Source organism: Mauremys reevesii, linkage group 13, assembly GCF_016161935.1.
Source record: "Mauremys reevesii isolate NIE-2019 linkage group 13, ASM1616193v1, whole genome shotgun sequence".
Taxonomy (NCBI): Eukaryota; Metazoa; Chordata; order Testudines; family Geoemydidae; genus Mauremys; species Mauremys reevesii.
In genome coordinates, this window is record NC_052635.1 from 6,220,932 (window position 1) to 6,235,721 (window position 14,790).

Sequence of the window (14,790 nt, forward strand, 5' to 3'; positions counted from 1 at the left end):
CACACACCCTCCCTCCCTCCCTCCCTCCCTACTCTGCACACACAATCCTCCCTTCAACATGCCCCCCAGGCTCTGGCACACCCTGGGGAAGGATGATCTTCCCGGGGAAGCCAGTTCTGGTCTCTCCGGAAGCTGCGGTTTCCTGCCACTGATCTTGGGTAACAGGAAGTACATACACACACGAGGCTGAGACCACAGCACACCCGGGGCCTGGAGGTTGGGGGGTGGGCGGCCTTCAAGGAAGAGGGATTAAAGGGGGAGAGGGGGGACTCTCCTTAGCTGGCTCCCCCAGCCCCTCACTGAGGGGGAGCAGGTTATTCCGAGCTCTCCCTGTACCCCCGTATTGTCTCACCCATCCTGACTCTCCCAGCTCTTCAGGGGTGTCATTCCCCTCTGCACCCCACCCACCTCAAACCAGCCCCCTTCCATGCCTCCTGCAGGTGGGGTTCGTCGCCCTCTGAGCCGCCCCCCCAAATCGCCCCCAGCCCTTCGCTTGTCCCATTGGGAAAGACTGAGTCCAGGCATCAAGTCATGACATGAGTGGATGAATGCAAAGCCGTCAGTCTCCTGTGCCAGCTCCCCCGAGTGGTGGAGAGGAAGTACTGCAGCGGGACGGAAGAAGACCAGCCCTCTGTCCGGGGGTGCGGGGAGCTCTCAGCTGAGCATGGCGGCCTGCAGGCCACCGCGGGACAGGTCGGTGCAGACGTAGTAGGTCCGTAACTGGCCTTTGCCCTTGACCTTGATAACCCCGCGGAGGTAGCAGGTGTAACCCAGGGTCTCCAGGGCCCTGGCTGTCTCCTCTGTGACCTGGGGGGAGGGGGTAAAGGAGAGAAGAGAGAAAATTAACCTTGTAATTTCAGCAGCCCTCCAGGCTCCCTGGTTGCGGGGATTCTGGTGCTGCAAGCGTCCCACAGCGATGCCATGGTCCCTGAGTAGTCGTGACAGGTAGGGCCCAGGTGACTTCCACCCTGCTCCCCCCACTTTCTTCCCTCCAGTGTGAGCTGTGAGCTCCCCCACTGCATGCCCAGCGATGGACCCAAGTGCTGTGAGCTACTCCACATAGCAGGAAGTCACCAGACAAACCCTGAAAAGTCGCTAGATGTAGCTGTTTAAGCACTGAAAGGAGTCAAAAATGTCACCGAACAGAATTTCCAGAGAATTCAAGAGAGAATTATACACACACACAAACACACACACAAATTACACACACACACACACACACACACACACACAGACGAGTATAGTCACAAAATCATTCACAAGCAGCTCAATAGTGTTAATCAAATCCATTCCGTGCTCTTCTTACGACGTTCTGCTGCGCACCAGAAGCAGCTACACCTACACCAGTGCACTGCCATCCTCAGGAGGGCGCCCTCTGCTCACTGGGAAGGAAACTGCAGCCCTCTGCTCACTGGGAAGGACGCTCTGTACATGACAGCCCAGGTCGGCTGGGGTAGGTTCATTTCAGCTGAGCCTCGTCTTGCCAGCCTGGGTCTGAGCCGACAGGTTAGTGAACGGGAGAACCCAGAACCAGGGGGAGAGGACATTCGCCTGACCTGAACTCAGCGCTGCAGGGAGGCAAGAAAGTAGATTTAAAATCAAAAGTCTGCTAGGCAGACCCCTTCCCCCCACTGCCAGGGTTCCATTTCTGGAAACAGCTGGGCTGCTAGCCCCAGGCCACGCCAGGGGAAGGAGTAAAGAGGAACCAGAATCAAGCTAGTTCCACTTTTGATCCTGTAATAAGGGCTTCATCCCTGAAGGCAACGGTGCTCCCCCGTCCCATTGGATCACCGGGCCGCATCTCATTCCACCCCATCTTCCATCCATGTGGCTCTCCTCACTGGCTAACCTGCCTCCCCCAACCCTGCTCACTTCATTAGCCGGCTTCCTCTGCACCCCAGGGTGCGCTACCTACCACGGAGCAGCGAGAAAGAACACATTTGGGTATAAACAGGGCCTGGCTAATGTGCTGCTCTCACCAAAGTGCACCTGGCTTTAGCAAAGTATTTAATTAGCCTCCACAAACTTCTTTTCCTCGCCTGCAGATTAGAGTGATCTCAGCCCAAGAAGCCCTGGAATGCGATTCCTTCCGAGGACGTGCTCAGTTGAGACATGATGACATTGACTTGGGGTGCAGCAGAACGTAGTAAGAAGCGCACGGAATGGATTTGATTAACACTATCAAGCTGCTTGTGAATGATTTGTTGACTATACACAATGGTGACGTCTTTCTGTGAATGCCACTGCAGTTGTCAGTGAAAGTCACTAGATTTGTGACTGGTCACGTTGACACTTATTTTCCCGTTGGGGAAACCAAAACATCACTAAATCTGGTGACAAAGTCGCTAAGTTGGCGACACGGCATCATTCCTCATACCTGGATCTTCCCCAGCACCCCGGTGCTCTCCATGCGACTCGCCACATTCACCGTGTTTCCCCAAATGTCATACTGGGGTTTCTGGGCTCCGATCACACCAGCCACCACAGGGCCATGGTTTATACCTGGACAGGGGGTGGGAAGGTGGGAGAGAGGTAGGAGGATGGGGGACACAGCTAGTAAGATTTGTGCAGGGCGAGACCATATGAACATTTCATAAGAGCTTCAAAAATTACCTGCCATGACATAGTCTGTTGGAACAGCTCTGAAATCTTAGCACCGAACATCAACATCCCAGCTCAGCACCCCCAGAATTCCATCACCCAGTGTTGAAATCCTGATACCCAAATACCAAACACATTCCCCCAAATCCCTACACTGCTCCTCCCCAATCCTAATCACATATCCTGAAATCAGTCATCTGAACAGGGTCAGCACTGGTCATTGCACATGTGGTCAAGTGAGTGGAGTCATCACTGGAAATGGGGGAAGCAGGGCCAGTCGGGTGAGGTCAACGTTGGCCATAGTTGGTGTGTCCAACCCACAAGGTCAATGTTGGCTGTTGGCCATGGCCAACCAGCAGGCCCAAGATTGGCTGTCAGCCATGGTCAACCAGCACGGTCAACAATGCTGGCCACATCCAATGGACAGCAAAGGTTGCAGAGCCTGGGGGTGATTGTTCCTGCATCTAGATTGGAGGGAACTCACCCACACGGAGTTTGAAGGTGTTGAAGGAGTGTTTGTTGATGATATCCAGCTTGGCTATCAGGGCCACCGCGAACTCCACCATGATGCCCAGGTGGGTGTAGCTCCTCTCGGCATCCTGAAGGGTAAACCCCACCACCGCCACAATGGGAGAGGAGGAAAATCCACCAATCACAACCAGGGAACCAATGTCTAACCCCACCCACAACCAATGAGAAAGCAGCCAACCCACAATCAGGGCATATCTCCAGGAGATGAGCAAGGGTCTGAGATAGATGGGACACAGGGTAAGCTCAGGAGCTGTCACCCAGTCCCAAGAGGTTCTGGGAAACTGGGGAACACTTGGCTGGAGCTTCAGCAAGGAGAGAGAAAGGAGGTACCTGCTGGTTGTCCTGGCCAGAGGTGGCATTTAATCCCGTAGCTGCCATGTAGGTGCTGCCAATGGTCTTGATCTTCTCCACACCACTGAATTTTGGCTTTGAGAGCAGCTGCAGAATTAGAAATAACCAAGTCATTGGTCCATTCAGCCCCATCTCACTCCCCCTACCTCCCCTGGATTGGATCCTCAGCCCAACCAGCTCTATCAAGACAGCAGCCCTCTGCCGCAGATCGGCCCCATGACCCATTAACGATGTGCTGAGATGCTGCCCGCTTTCCAGTGCCCAGATCTCATCTGAACCCCATCAGACCTCATCAAAATCCGCAATGATCTCATTGAGCAGCCGCAGACACTCCAGCCCTTCGTGGTTGACGTTGGACTCGGAATAGAACTCCTTGAAGTCGGGGATGGAGGCGAAGAGGACACAGACACAGTCATAGGATTGATGGTAAAGGTCCTGGATGGGAGGGTGGGTGGGAGAGAGAGACGACGCGTCACTTTCTGATAACTTCACACAGGGTGTGGACATGGCAAATAGACGCAAATCAAACCACAGCTAAAACCCACCTACCACAGCCAACCCTGCCAACAACCAAACCCAGCCACCCCCAACCAACACAGACCTCACCAAACCTGTCCAACCACCACAATCAGTACAGCCAATATAGCCCACCAACTCCAACCATCATCCCCAGCCGATACACCCACCCAGCCAACCCAACCACCACAATCAATACAGACACCCGAGCCAGCCAGATCCCACCACAATCAGCCAACTCCAAACAGCACAGCCATACAAACCCAACCACTCCCAAACCACACTCCCACAGTCCAGTAGAGACCCCACCTCCAACCAACACAGCTATCCAAACCCCACCAACGTATTGATCAGCACAGCCAATCAAAGCCAAACATCCCCAACTAACACAGCCATCACACACCTACCCAACCAACCCAGTCAACAGAACCCACCACAGTCAGCCAACTTCAGCAACACACCCCTCACCACACCCCTCCAAACCCAAACACCCCCAACCATAGCCAACCACCCCAACTAACACAGGCATCACCGCAGCCAACCAGACCAAAACATTCTCAAACAACATAGCAGTCATGAAACCCATCCAACTAACCCAAACACAGCCCACCCCAGTCAGCCAGCAGAGCCCACTCTAGCGAATCAGCTCCGGCAAACACAGCTACCATCACAACCAATCAAATCCAAACACTGCCAACTAACACAGTGCACCAAAGCCAACCAAACATCAGTGAAACCCAACCAGCCCCTAACCAACACAACCCACCAAACCCAGACAACCCACCCATCACGAAACCCAGCCACCAACCAACCAGCCCCAGCTCCACCACAACCCAAAGCAAAACCCCACCAGACCACCATGATTTATCCCAACCACCATAGCCTCCTGAACCCATCCGTCACCTCGCATGAAACAAAACCCAACACAACCAATATTATGACCCACCGAACCCAACCACTTCCCCATTCCACAACTTCACCCCAGAAAGATTCCACTACACCATCACACACAGATCCCACAAGAGCAACTTAACAGTAGCTGTTGAGATGCTCAAACCAGCCAATGTGATTCGGTAGCTCAAACTCATTCAAGTTAGACCAGATGCAGAGAAGGGCTGCAAGGATGATCAGGGGAATGGAGAACCAGTCTGACAAGAGGAAAAAGAGGCTGACTGCTCTCTGTAAATATGTCGGGGGAAACACCAGGGAGGGGGAAGAGCTCATGAAACTAGAGGACAATGCTGGCACGAGAACAAATGGGATGGACTAATCAGGGAGCAACTGAGGCTGGAGAAGATAAGAAGGTTTCTGACCATCAGACAAAGGAGGTTCTGGAACAGCCTCTAATAGGAGTGGTGGTGGTGAGAAAACCCTACAGTAGTGTGAGGATGGTGCTCGATAGGGAAGACGGGGCTCTCTGAGGTAGCAGGACCCGTCTTTGGTGACCCAGGAGGCCTTTTCCTGTCCTACAGTCCTAAATCCCAATGATTTCAATGGGAACTGAGTGTCCATATCTTGGCAATCTTAGTAAACTTATATGGACACACGCCATGTCAGGATCTCAGGAATGAGACCCAGGCATCCAGGAGAGTTCTCCTACGGACCCGGCTGTTCCAGCAACACAGGTGAGGGAGTAGCATGGGGAATGGGACCCAGAGATCTGGGACCCGCAGCTCTCAGCCCCACAGGGGGAGCGGGATGGAGAATGAGACCCAGACATTCACAGTGACATCCCTATGGGACCCACAGCTCTCAGCCCCAGGGAGACAGGACCAGGATGGGGAAGGCAGAGGTCACAGATTCTTTCCCCCCTCAATGCATAATTGGCCAGATGCATTCCAGGGTATTTTTCACCTTCCTCTGAAGTAACAGGGATTGGCTACAGCTGCAGATAGGACATTGGATGGGGTGGACCAGGGCTCTGAGGTGGTTCAGAGAACCATCTGTCTAGATGCCTGGCTGGTCAGTCTGGAGCACATGCTCTGGGTCACCAGATTTGTGGTAGAGAAGGAACCTCCACCCAGGTCAGATTGGCAAGGATCTGGGGCGAGTTTCCACCTTCCTCTGAGGCATGGGGTGTGGGACGCCTGCTGGGATCACCTGGGTTTGTGTCACTGAATAAATTCCTGGCGTTGCAGGGTCCTCGGGCATCGGCAGCACCTCAGTCTCTCCAGTGGCCACAACAGTTTAGCCTCCCAAGGACTGAAACGCTTTGGTCAAACCCAAGCTGGGCTCAGTAGAGAGGTACCTGGGTGAAGATCCATGGCTTGTGCTCCACGGGAAGTCAGACTAGATAACCTAGCAATCCCTTCTGGCCTTAAACTCGGGGAAATTCTATGAATCGTCAGCCCACTTCCTTCTGGCTGCAGTCCCCATCTTGGCCACCGGGTGGCAGCATTGGAGAGTTGAATGGTGGCCGTCTGAAATTCCCCCGTTAAAGGGGAGGCACACAGCCAGACTGACCTCGTTACGCCGGTTCTGGCCGATGAATTGCTGAGCCACGTCGGCCGGGAGCACATTCTCCAGCAGGACACGGTTCAGGTTCTCCATGGTCTCGATCTCCTCGCGCTCCTTCTTGAACTTCTTCTTCCACAAGAAGTCAAGACGGCAATAATACTCGTTCTTCAAGAGAGACACAGAGGGGCTCGGCCCATCAGGACCCCCCAGTCCTGGAGAGGGACGGTTCTCACCCTAGTGGGCCCTGCACTTCCCAGCATCCAGTAGGAGCGACTGGGATGGGACCCAGGCATCCAGGATAGCATGCAGATCCCAGCACCTGGGGGGAGAGCCTGGGACAAGGAATGGGATCCAGGCCCCTGGGGTGGAAGTGTGGGGCACTCCCCTGTAGGGGCACTGCAGCTCCCAGCACCCAGGGAGAGAGTGAGACCCACGTGTCCGGGACAGCAGCACAGGACACTTTCTTCTAGGTCGCTTGCACCAACCACAACAGACTGGGATGGGACATTGGACCCAGGTGTCCTGGATAGCAGTACAAGGTGCTCACCCCCAGGGGCACCGCAGCAGGACGGACTAGGATGGAGAAGGGAACCCAGGGGAGGTCCCCAGTGGGTCCTGCAGCTCTCAGCCCCACAGGGGGAGGAACTGGGAGGGGGAATGGGACCCAGGTATCTGGGATGGCAGCGCCCCACCCCTAGGGGGCCCTGTGACTCACTTGTCTAGCCAGGGCCAGCAGGGTGAAGAAGAAGACAAAGAAGGAAACGGCTCCCATCAGCTTGGGCTCCTTCAGGACCCCCGGCCTGCGGACAGGAGAGAGACCAGGCAGCAGAGAGAGGGTCGCCAGCTTTCTAATTGTTGAGTGCCCCATGTCCCGCCTCTTCCCTCGAGGCCCTGACCCTGCTCCGTGTGTTTCCCCGAGACCCCGTCCATGCCCCTACGATACAAGCTTCTTCCCTCGAGGCCCTGCCCACGTCTCTGCCTCTTCCCCCAAGGCCCTGCCCCCTGCTCGCTCCCCTCTCCCCTCCACTTCCTCCACCGCCTCCCCTCCCTGGGCTCCCTCTGCTGCGGAGCTGCAGGCTGACGCGGAGCCTGCCTGCCTGCCTGCTCGCAAGACACAGGGGGCGGCCCTGGCTGAGCAGGGGCTGGCACGGGTTGATGACCTGGTGCCTCCCCTCCCTGCCGCCCGCCAGGGCTAACTGGACTTGTAGCGTCCGGTCAGTACATCTTTCTGGTAGAAAACTGGGCATGAGGTAACCCTAAGCGCAGAGCAGACCTGGGCCCGGCTCGGACCTGCTTAGCAGGACTGCGTTGTGTTTGAGTGGGAGACTTCTGGGTTCTGCTGGGGCAGGGGCTAAGCAGGGGGTGTCCTACCCTGGCGGTCAGTGCTGGCCCCGGTGTGACACTAGGGGGCGCTGTGCTGCAGGGAGCAGGGGGGTGGAGACTCAGTAGAGGGTGCTCTCCCCCCACAGTCAGTGCTGGCACTAGGGGGCGCTGTGCTGCAGAGACCCAGGCAGGGGCTCAGCAGGGGGCGCTGTCCCCGCACACTCAGTGCTGGCACTAGGGGGCGCTGTGCTGCAGGGAGCTAGCAGAGGGTTAATAGGGGGCGCTCTCCCCCCACAGTCAGTGCTGGCACTAGGGGGCGCTGTGCTGCAGGGAGCTAGCAGAGGGTTAATAGGGGGCGCTCTCCCCGCACACTCAGTGCTGGCACTAGGGGGCGCTGTGCTGCAGGGAGCTAACAGAGGGTTAATACGGGGCGCTCTCCCCGCACACTCAGTGCTGGCACTAGGGGGCGCTGTGCTGCGGGGAGCCGGGAGGGGGCTCAGCAGGGGGCGCTCTCCCCCAGCAGTCAGTGCTGTCCCTAGGGGGCGCTGCAGGGGCACCTCCCCAGCGGTTACCTGAGCATGGTCTGGTTGGGGTAGAGGTGCCCGACGTAGCAGTCGGAGAGCCAGGCGTGGCTGTGGAGGAAGAGGACATTGTAGATCACCAGGCAAAGCGTCAGCATCAGGAGCTTGAGTTCAAAATTCATGTGGAGGAAGAGTGAGCAGGAGAGGAGTCCCAGGATGCAACAGTAAACGTAGTACTGGGGAGGCAAGGGGGAGGGGCATGTGGGGAAGGGGTGGGGCGTAGGGAAAGGGGGCAGGGCAAGGAAGAAAGGGGACGGTGAGTTAAAGACCTTCCCAAGTCCACCTTCAACACCAACAGCCTCCTCCTGGAGCGCGAAGCTTACCGGAATGCTGAATAAGGAATCGGTCGAGGGAGATTCTCGTGTGGCGTTCACTGGCACCGCGGGATTATGGGATGGTGGAGGACACCAGGGCGTGGGTATGAAGAACTGCTCAAAGAGGAGGATGGTAATCGTAAGCAGCAAGAGGGATACAACTGGGGACAGAACCCAGGAGTCCTGGCTCCCAGCCCCCTCTGCTCCAACCACTAGACCCCACTCCCCTCCCAGAGCTGGGGATAGAACCCAGGAGTCCTGGCTCCCAGCCCCCCCAGTCTAACCACTAGACCAGAGGTGGGCAAACTATGGCCCACAGGCCAGATCCAGCCCACGGGACCCTCCTGCCCGGCCCCTGAGCTCCTGCCCCGGGAGGCTACCCCCGGCCCCTCCCCTGCTGTTCCCTCTCCCCCACAATGCTCTGAGCAGTGGGGCGGTGAGCTCTGGGGCAGCGCAGCTGCAGAACCTGGCCTGCCCCGGCGCTCTGTGCTCACGGCTGGGTGGCACGGCTGCCTGTCCTGGTGCTCTGTGCTGCGCGGTGGTGTGGCTGGCTCCAGCCGGGCGGCACAGCTGCCTGTCCTGGTGCTCTGGCGGCGTGGTAGCGTGGCTAGAGCCACTGGTGCTCCAGGCAGCGCAGTAAGGGGGCAGGGAGTGGGGTGGGGGGTTGGATAGAGGGCAGGGAGTGGTCAGGGGCGGGGTGTGGATAGGGGTGGGGTGGTCAGAGGGTGGGGAACAGGGGTTGAATGGGGCAGAGGTCCTGGGGGCCAGTCAGGAAGGAGGGGGCTTGGATGGGGTGGCAGGGGGCAGTCGGGGCAGGGGTTCCAGGGGCGGTCAGGGAGAAGGGGGTTGGACGGGGCAGGTTTGTGGATAGGGGTCGGGGTGGTCAGAGGGCAGGAACAGGGGTTGAATGGGGCAGAAGTCCTGGGGGCCAGTCAGGAAGGAGGGGGCTTGGATAGGGCAGCGGGGGCAGTCGGGACAGGGGTTCCAGGGGCGGTCAGGGAGAAGGGGAGTTGGATGGGGCAGATTTGTGGATAGGGGTCGGGTGGTCAGAGGGTGGGGAACAGGGGTTGAATGGGGGCAGAGGTCCTGGGGGCAGTCAGGAAGGAGAGGGGGTTGAATGCGGCAGCGGGGGGCAGTCAGGGGCAGGGATTCCAGGGGCGGTCAGGAGAAGGGGGTTGGATGGGGCAGGGGTGTGGATAGGGTCGGGGTGGTCAGGAGGGAGAGGGGGTTGGATGGGGGCAGGGGTCCGGGGAGGCAGTCAGGAAGGGCGGGGGTTGGATGGGGGCAGTCAGGGGCAGGGGTTCCGGGGGCGGTCAGGGAGAAGGGGGGGTTGGATGGGGCAGAGGTCCCAGGGGGCAGTCAGGAAGGAGAGGGGTAATTGGCTGGAGCGGCAGGGAGTCCGGGGGCTGTCAGGGAACAGGGGGGAGGTTGGATGGGGCAGGAGTCCCGGGGGGGGCCTCAGGGGGTGAGAAGCAGGAGGGGTCGGATAGGGGTTGGGGGCCGGGGAGAGAACCCAGGAGTCCTGGAGCCCAGCCCCTCGGCTCTACGAGACCCCGCTCCCCTCCCAGGGCCGGGGAGAGAACCCAGGAGTCCTGGAGCCCAGCCCCTCGGCTCTACGAGACCCCGCTCCTCCCAGGGCCGGGAGAGAACCTGAGTCCTGGAACCCAGCCCTCGGCTCTACGAGACCCGCTCCTCCCAGGGCCGGGAGAGAACCCAGGAGTCCTGGAACCCAGCCCTCGGCTCTACGAGACCCGCTCCTCCCAGGGCCGGGAGAGAACCCAGGAGTCCTGGAGCCCAGCCCCTCGGCTCTACGAGACCCGCTCCTCCCAGGGCCGGGAGAGGACCCAGGAGTCCTGGAGCCCAGCCCCGCGGCGCTCCGAGCCCCCGCTCCCCTCCCAGGGCCGGGGAGAGGACCCAGGAGTCCTGGAGCCCAGCCCCTCGGCTCTACGAGACCCCGCTCCCCTCCCAGGGCCGGGGAGAGGACCCAGGAGTCCTGGAGCCCAGCCCCTCGGCTCTACGAGACCCCGCTCCCCTCCCAGGGCCGGGGAGAGAACCCAGGAGTCCTGGAGCCCAGCCCCTCGGCTCTACGAGACCCCGCTCCCCTCCCAGGGCCGGGGAGAGAACCCAGGAGTCCTGGAGCCCAGCCCCTCGGCTCTACGAGACCCCGCTCCCCTCCCAGGGCCGGGGAGAGAACCCAGGAGTCCTGGAGCCCAGCCCCTCGGCTCTACGAGACCCCGCTCCCCTCCCAGGGCCGGGGAGAGAACCCAGGAGTCCTGGAGCCCAGCCCCTCGGCTCTACGAGACCCCGCTCCCCTCCCAGGGCCGGGAGAGAACCCAGGTGGCCTGGAGCCCAGCCCCGCGGCTCTACGAGACCCCGCTCCCCTCCCAGGGCCGGGGAGAGAACCCAGGAGTCCTGGAGCCCAGCCCCTCGGCTCTACGAGACCCCGCTCCCCTCCCAGGGCCGGGGAGAGGACCCAGGAGTCCTGGAGCCCAGCCCCTCGGCTCTACGAGACCCCGCTCCCCTCCCAGGGCCGGGGAGAGGACCCAGGAGTCCTGGAGCCCAGCCCCTCGGCTCACGAGACCCCTCCCAGGGCCGGGAGAGGACCCAGGAGTCCTGGAGCCCAGCCCCTCGGCTCTCGAGACCCCGCTCCTCCCAGGGCCGGGAGAGGACCCAGGAGTCCTGGAGCCCAGCCCCTCGGCTCACGAGACCCGCTCCTCCCAGGGCCGGGGAGAGAACCCAGGAGTCCTGGAACCCAGCCCCTCGGCTCTACGAGACCCCGCTCCCCTCCCAGGGCCGGGGAGAGAACCCAGGAGTCCTGGAGCCCAGCCCCTCGGCTCTACGAGACCCCGCTCCCCTCCCAGGGCCGGGGAGAGAACCCAGGAGTCCTGGAGCCCAGCCCCTCGGCTCTACGAGACCCCGCTCCCCTCCCAGGGCCGGGGAGAGAACCCAGGAGTCCTGGAGCCCAGCCCCTCGGCTCTACGAGACCCCGCTCCCCTCCCAGGGCCGGGGAGAGAACCCAGGAGTCCTGGAGCCCAGCCCCTCGGCTCTACGAGACCCCGCTCCCCTCCCAGGGCCGGGGAGAGAACCCAGGAGTCCTGGAGCCCAGCCCCTCGGCTCTACGAGACCCCGCTCCCCTCCCAGGGCCGGGGAGAGAACCCAGGAGTCCTGGAGCCCAGCCCCTCGGCTCTACGAGACCCCGCTCCCCTCCCAGGGCCGGGGAGAGAACCCAGGAGTCCTGGAGCCCAGCCCCTCGGCTCTACGAGACCCCGCTCCCCTCCCAGGGCCGGGGAGAGGACTCCCCCTCCCTTGGTTACTCACCAAGTTGAACATGGCCATGGTGAGGACGACCAGGATGGTGGTGACGCCCAGGGTGACCCGGAGCCAGGGCTGGGTGCAGACGGCCGTGGAGAGGGAGGGGACCCAGTACAGCATCTTGGGGCCTTTCTGGAAGCACTTCTGGGCGATCAGCAGATGGGAGGGTGGGGGCGGGGAGAGGGGGGGTTAGTTTGCCCCCAGCCAGGGGCTGCAGGGACGAGAGCGTCCCCTAGCTGGGGCATGTTGGGGGTGGGGGGAAGGCCAACTCTGGAGCTGTGAGCTTCCCCACAGCAGTGCCCTGCCCAGCTCACTTACCACCAGGTTCCCAGCGAAGCAGATGAAGAGGAGAAGGGTGAAGAGGAAGAAGGAGATGCCGTAGGAGATCCCTAGCGCTGGGGTCCTGGAGGAGAATGGAGGACAAACTAGAAATAATAGGGACCCCCGGGCTGGGCTAGCAGGGGGCTGCGGGTCGGGAGTGAGGGGCACCGGCAGAGCTGAGGGGGAGGGAGCCCAGGGCTGGGCTATCAGGGGGCTGCGGGTCGGGAGTGAGGGGCACCGGCAGGGCTGGGTTGGCAGGGGCTGCGGGTCGGGAGTGAGGGGCACCGGCAGGGCTGGGCTAGCAGGGGGCTGCGGGTCGGGAGTGAGGAGCACTGGCAGGGCTGGGCTAGCTGGGGGCTGCGGGTCAGGAGTGAGGGGCACCAGCAGAGCTGGGCTAGCAGGGGGCTGCGGGTCGGGAGTGAGGGGCACCAGCAGAGCTGGGCTAGCAGGGGGCTGCGGGTCGGGAGTGAGGGGCACCAGCAGAGCTGGGCTAGCAGGGGGCTGCGGGTCGGGAGTGAGGGGCACCGGCAGGGCTGGGTTGGCAGGGGCTGCGGGTCGGGAGTGAGGGGCACCGGCAGGGCTGGGTTGGCAGGGGGCTGCGGGTCGGGAGTGAGGGGCACCGGCAGGGCTGGGCTAGCAGGGGGCTGCGGGTCGGGAGTGAGGGGCACCAGCAGAGCTGGGCTAGCAGGGGCCTGCGGGTCGGGAGTGAGGGGCACCAGCAGAGCTGGGCTAGCAGGGGCTGCGGGTCGGGAGTGAGGGGCACCGGCAGGGCTGGGGGCCGGGGCTGGGGGTCGGGAGTGAGGGGCACCGGCAGGGCTGGGTTGGCAGGGGCTGCGGGTTGGGAGTGAGGGGCACCGGCAGAGCTGAGGGGGAGGGAGCCCAGGGCTGGGCTATCAGGGGGCTGCGGGTCGGGAGTGAGGGGCACCAGCAGAGCTGGGCTAGCAGGGGGCTGCGGGTCGGGAGTGAGGGGCACCGGCAGGGCTGGGTTGGCAGGGGGCTGCGGGTCGGGAGTGAGGGGCACCAGCAGAGCTGGGCTAGCAGGGGCCTGCGGGTCGGGAGTGAGGGGCACCAGCAGAGCTGTGGGGGGGGGGATCCCAACCCCTCTCTCATCCTCACTTGTGGGCCACCAGCATCTGGATGAGGAAGCCGGCGAGGAAGACCAGGAAGGTGCAGGCCGTGTAGTACTTGAAGGCGGGCAGGGCCGAGAGTCGATACTAGGCGGTGAGAGAGCGAGAGCTGCCGTGAGGGACCGCGGCCACCAGGGGGCCCCGTGCAGCACAGCGTCCCCAGGCACCCGTCACACCCAGGAACTGTTTACAGGGGGTTGGTGCCCTGTCGCCCTGGGGGCTGCGAGCTTCCCCCAGCAGTGCCCCCTCGCCCACCGGGAGCCCAGCTCACCTCCTTCTCCATGAGTTTCTCCTTGAAGTACAGGGTGATGCGGTTAAAATCCTCCGACTTCTTCCACTGCCTGAAACGGGGGACAGAGGGGAGTGGGTGGGATCTGGGACCCCCCCAACACACGTACCCCAGCCCCACTGCCCAACCCCCAGCTCTGCCCCCCTCCTCTTCCTCGCTGCTCCTCTCTTGCCTCCCCCCATGCACCCGGCCCCCTGTGCCTTTCCCCTGCCCCGATTCCTCACCCCCCGTGTCCTGCCCCCATGGCACGTTCACTTACATCCCACCTGCTCCCTGGGACCCCTCCCTCTTTCTCCCCCCTCCGCTTCCCGTGTACACTACACCCCCGTTCCCATGCCCCTCTTCTGCATTTCCTGCCAGACCTTCCTCCCTCTCCCCTCACACCCTTTTCTCCCCATCTACCCCCAGCACCCCTCCCTCCGCCCCCCACCCCAGGACCCTACTTCTGGGAGTTGAGCTGTTCCAACACCTGGAAGAATTTCTCATCCACCCCATCGAGCTCCTCATCTGACCCCTTGGGGGAGCGAACCCTGAAAATGGAACAGGGGGGGTGAGGTGTGGGGGAGGGGAGGGGAGAGAGCACCCTATAAGGCAGGGGTCCGCGGGGCCCTGCGGCTAAAACCCAGAGTCTGAGCCGGGAACCTCCCCCCCACCCCCCGGCAGGGTGAAGCCAGGAGCCGCAGGGTTGGAGGTGGGAGCAGCTGGGCTGAATTCCATCCCTGAGCCCCACGGGGCAGAAGCCCTGAGCCCATGGGCAGAGTTGGGGAGACACGGGGGTGTTGCCCCGTCCCAGGCTACAGTGCAAGAGCAGGTCGGTCCCGGGGCAGCTCCACACCCCTGGTCCCCCACCTCCTCCTCCCGCTCCTTGGCCCGGTCAGAGGTGGGAAGCCGGAGCCGGGCAGTGTGGGGCAGCAGGTGCCATGGGGCAGGCGGCCGCGTTCCCTCGGCTCCCGCTGCTGCTGCTGCTGCTGCTGGGCTTTGAAGCTGCTCCTCGGCTCCCAGCCCCCGTTGCTCCCGCAGCCCGTAAGAGCCGCCTGGGTGGGGAACCCGGCTCCCTGCCTGGCAGA

At 61.8% G+C, this 14,790-nt stretch overlaps 1 protein-coding gene across 4 annotated transcripts in view; it reads right to left on the reverse strand.

Annotated features, from left to right (window-relative positions):
- ADCY4 (adenylate cyclase 4) overlaps window positions 1-14,790 on the reverse strand; it is a 43,611-nt gene that overhangs the window by 16,279 nt on the left and 12,542 nt on the right. For 2 of the 4 annotated variants that reach the window (XM_039498030.1, XM_039498027.1), the window contains 14 exons: window positions 14,167-14,253; window positions 13,706-13,775; window positions 13,424-13,521; window positions 12,305-12,389; window positions 11,993-12,130; window positions 8,684-8,788; window positions 8,352-8,536; window positions 7,172-7,256; window positions 6,463-6,621; window positions 3,772-3,918; window positions 3,463-3,570; window positions 3,086-3,200; window positions 2,378-2,502; window positions 29-807 (listed from right to left, as the gene is read on the reverse strand). In XM_039498030.1, the coding sequence (XP_039353964.1) occupies window positions 655-807; window positions 2,378-2,502; window positions 3,086-3,200; window positions 3,463-3,570; window positions 3,772-3,918; window positions 6,463-6,621; window positions 7,172-7,256; window positions 8,352-8,536; window positions 8,684-8,788; window positions 11,993-12,130; window positions 12,305-12,389; window positions 13,424-13,521; window positions 13,706-13,775; window positions 14,167-14,253 (1,660 nt within the window). In that variant the 3' untranslated portion in view covers window positions 29-654. Of the gene's footprint in view, window positions 1-28; window positions 808-2,377; window positions 2,503-3,085; window positions 3,201-3,462; window positions 3,571-3,771; window positions 3,919-6,462; window positions 6,622-7,171; window positions 7,257-8,351; window positions 8,537-8,683; window positions 8,789-11,992; window positions 12,131-12,304; window positions 12,390-13,423; window positions 13,522-13,705; window positions 13,776-14,166; window positions 14,254-14,790 lie in introns of those variants that run through there. The other 2 variants (XM_039498029.1, XM_039498028.1) reach the window with 2 other exon arrangements.